Genomic DNA, 2,068 nt, shown 5'->3' with positions numbered 1-2,068 from the left:
TGAAAAGAAAGGAATCAGCAGAGCAGACTTAAACGGACTTGTGTCTGGTGGCCCTTTGTACACAAGCCCGCCTTCAAAGAGGGAGGGAGAAACACAGTAGCATCTAATGAACTCTTCACAGTGAGATGAGGAACTGCTGACACTCAGATTCCAAAGATCCATCCACCATTCCTCGTGCTTAATGTATATGTTTCTACAAAGTCCGTTCAGAAGAGCCCAGAAGAGAATCCAAAACGGCTGCGGGGGAAAGACCACCCAACATGCCTACAGAGACACTTCAGACAGGTAGCATGGTGAAACCTGTCAGTCCAGCCGTTACGTTCACATCTGCGGTCCCCCTCCGCATCCTGAACAAAGGACCAGATTATTTTCGCAGGCAAGCGGAGCCTAATCCCAAAAGACTTAGTGCGGTGGAAAGACTAGAAGCTGATAAGGCAAAATATGTAAAGAGCCAAGAGGTCATCAATGCCAAACAGGAACCTGTGAAGCCAGCTGTGCTCGCAAAGCCACCTGTCTGCCCCGCTGCAAAGCGAGCACTGGGCAGCCCGACCCTGAAAGTGTTTAACAACAATGCAAAGACTGAGAGTGGTATGCAGAGGGAGAACTTAAAACTTGAGATACTGAAAAATATTATTAATAGTTCTGAAGGCTCCAGCTCAGGTTCAGGTCACAAACACAGTACCAGAAACTGGCCACCCCACAGATCGGATTCAGCAGAACTAAACCGACACTCATTTGCAGAATCCCTAAAAGTTTACCCCACCCAAGGTCGGAGCAGTCCTCAAGAGAGCAACTCAAATGTCAGCAGAAGGCTGTTAGAACACTCAGCGGAGTCCTTCCTGCACGTTTCCCATAGCTCATCAGACATTCGCAAAGTGACTAGTGTGAAACCTTTAAAAGCAATACCTTGCAGTAGTTCGGCACCGCCGCTGCCCCCCAAACCTAAGGTTGCTGCCATTGCCACAATGAAATCTCCCGAAATTGACCCAATAGAACCCTCCAGTTGTGGAGTCAGCCGGAGACCCTCCCTGCAACGGTCCAAATCAGACTTGAGTGACAGATACTTTCGTGTGGACGCCGATGTGGAGAGATTCTTTAACTACTGTGGCTTGGATCCTGAAGAACTTGAAAACCTTGGGATGGAGAACTTTGCAAGGGCTAACTCCGATATAATATCCCTCAACTTTCGCAGTGCAAGCATGATCAGCTCAGACTGTGAACAGTCTCAGGACAGCAACAGCGACCTTAGAAATGACGACAGTGCCAATGACCGCGTGCCATATGGCATTTCTGCAATTGAGAGAAATGCCCGAATCATCAAGTGGTTGTATAGCATCAAGCAAGCAAGAGAGTCACAGAAAGTATCTCATGTGTGAGAGAAGGGTGGAGACCAGCTCCCTCTAGTAGGATGAGGAAGGACCATATCTTTGTCTGTGAATAGTCAGTCGTGAAGGGTTGTGAAGTCTACTTGAAGTTTCGTAAACTTCTCCAATCTCTTTGTGTTGCCTGTTGTGCAATGTTTTCAAGTTGCATGCCTGTCAACATGTGAACTGACCTGGCTTCCACTTGAACAATAACCACAGAGCCTGGCTGAGCATACGCATTATCTGCCAAAAGTTTAAGACAAGAATCTAGTTAGGGCATAACTTCATTCTAATCAGAACTGTTTACATGAATATGGCATAACGACTTCTTCAATATTTATGTAGTTGTTGTGTTTTTATAGCCCACCTTTATGTGTCTTAATTAAAATTTGTCAACCTACATTATTGGCTTTTGAGTTGGGAATGGAATCTTTAAATAATTCTTTTTTAAAATAATGCCCAGTTAGCCTGCAAGTGAAAGAGTTAAGAATGGGGGGGAAAGTGGATTTCATCTCAAAAATGATGCATTGGCCTATGCAAGGTTAAAGGGATCTAAGTTTCTTGAGGAACAGATTGGAAAATAAGATACTTATCAATATCTCCTGAAATTTTCACACCGTATCCTGACATTGCAGTCTGGAGGCACAAACCATTCAGAAATTCTTATAGGAGAAATAATTCAGCCAAGCCTTGAATTTAAATCA

At 44.7% G+C, this 2,068-nt stretch overlaps 1 protein-coding gene across 1 annotated transcript; it reads left to right on the top strand.

The window, feature by feature from the left end:
* Positions 1-260: 260 nt before the first annotated feature.
* FAM110B (family with sequence similarity 110 member B) lies at positions 261-1,376 on the top strand. Its single transcript, XM_044657998.1, has one exon. It carries the CDS (start codon positions 261-263, stop codon positions 1,374-1,376), a length of 1,116 nt encoding a protein of 371 aa, XP_044513933.1.
* Positions 1,377-2,068: the final 692 nt, after the last annotated feature.

The sequence above is a fragment of the Gracilinanus agilis genome, chromosome 1, assembly GCF_016433145.1.
Source record: "Gracilinanus agilis isolate LMUSP501 chromosome 1, AgileGrace, whole genome shotgun sequence".
Classification (NCBI taxonomy): domain Eukaryota; kingdom Metazoa; phylum Chordata; class Mammalia; order Didelphimorphia; family Didelphidae; genus Gracilinanus; species Gracilinanus agilis.
Note: the sequence above shows the minus strand (reverse complement) of the source record. Positions and strands in the feature narration are given on the sequence as shown.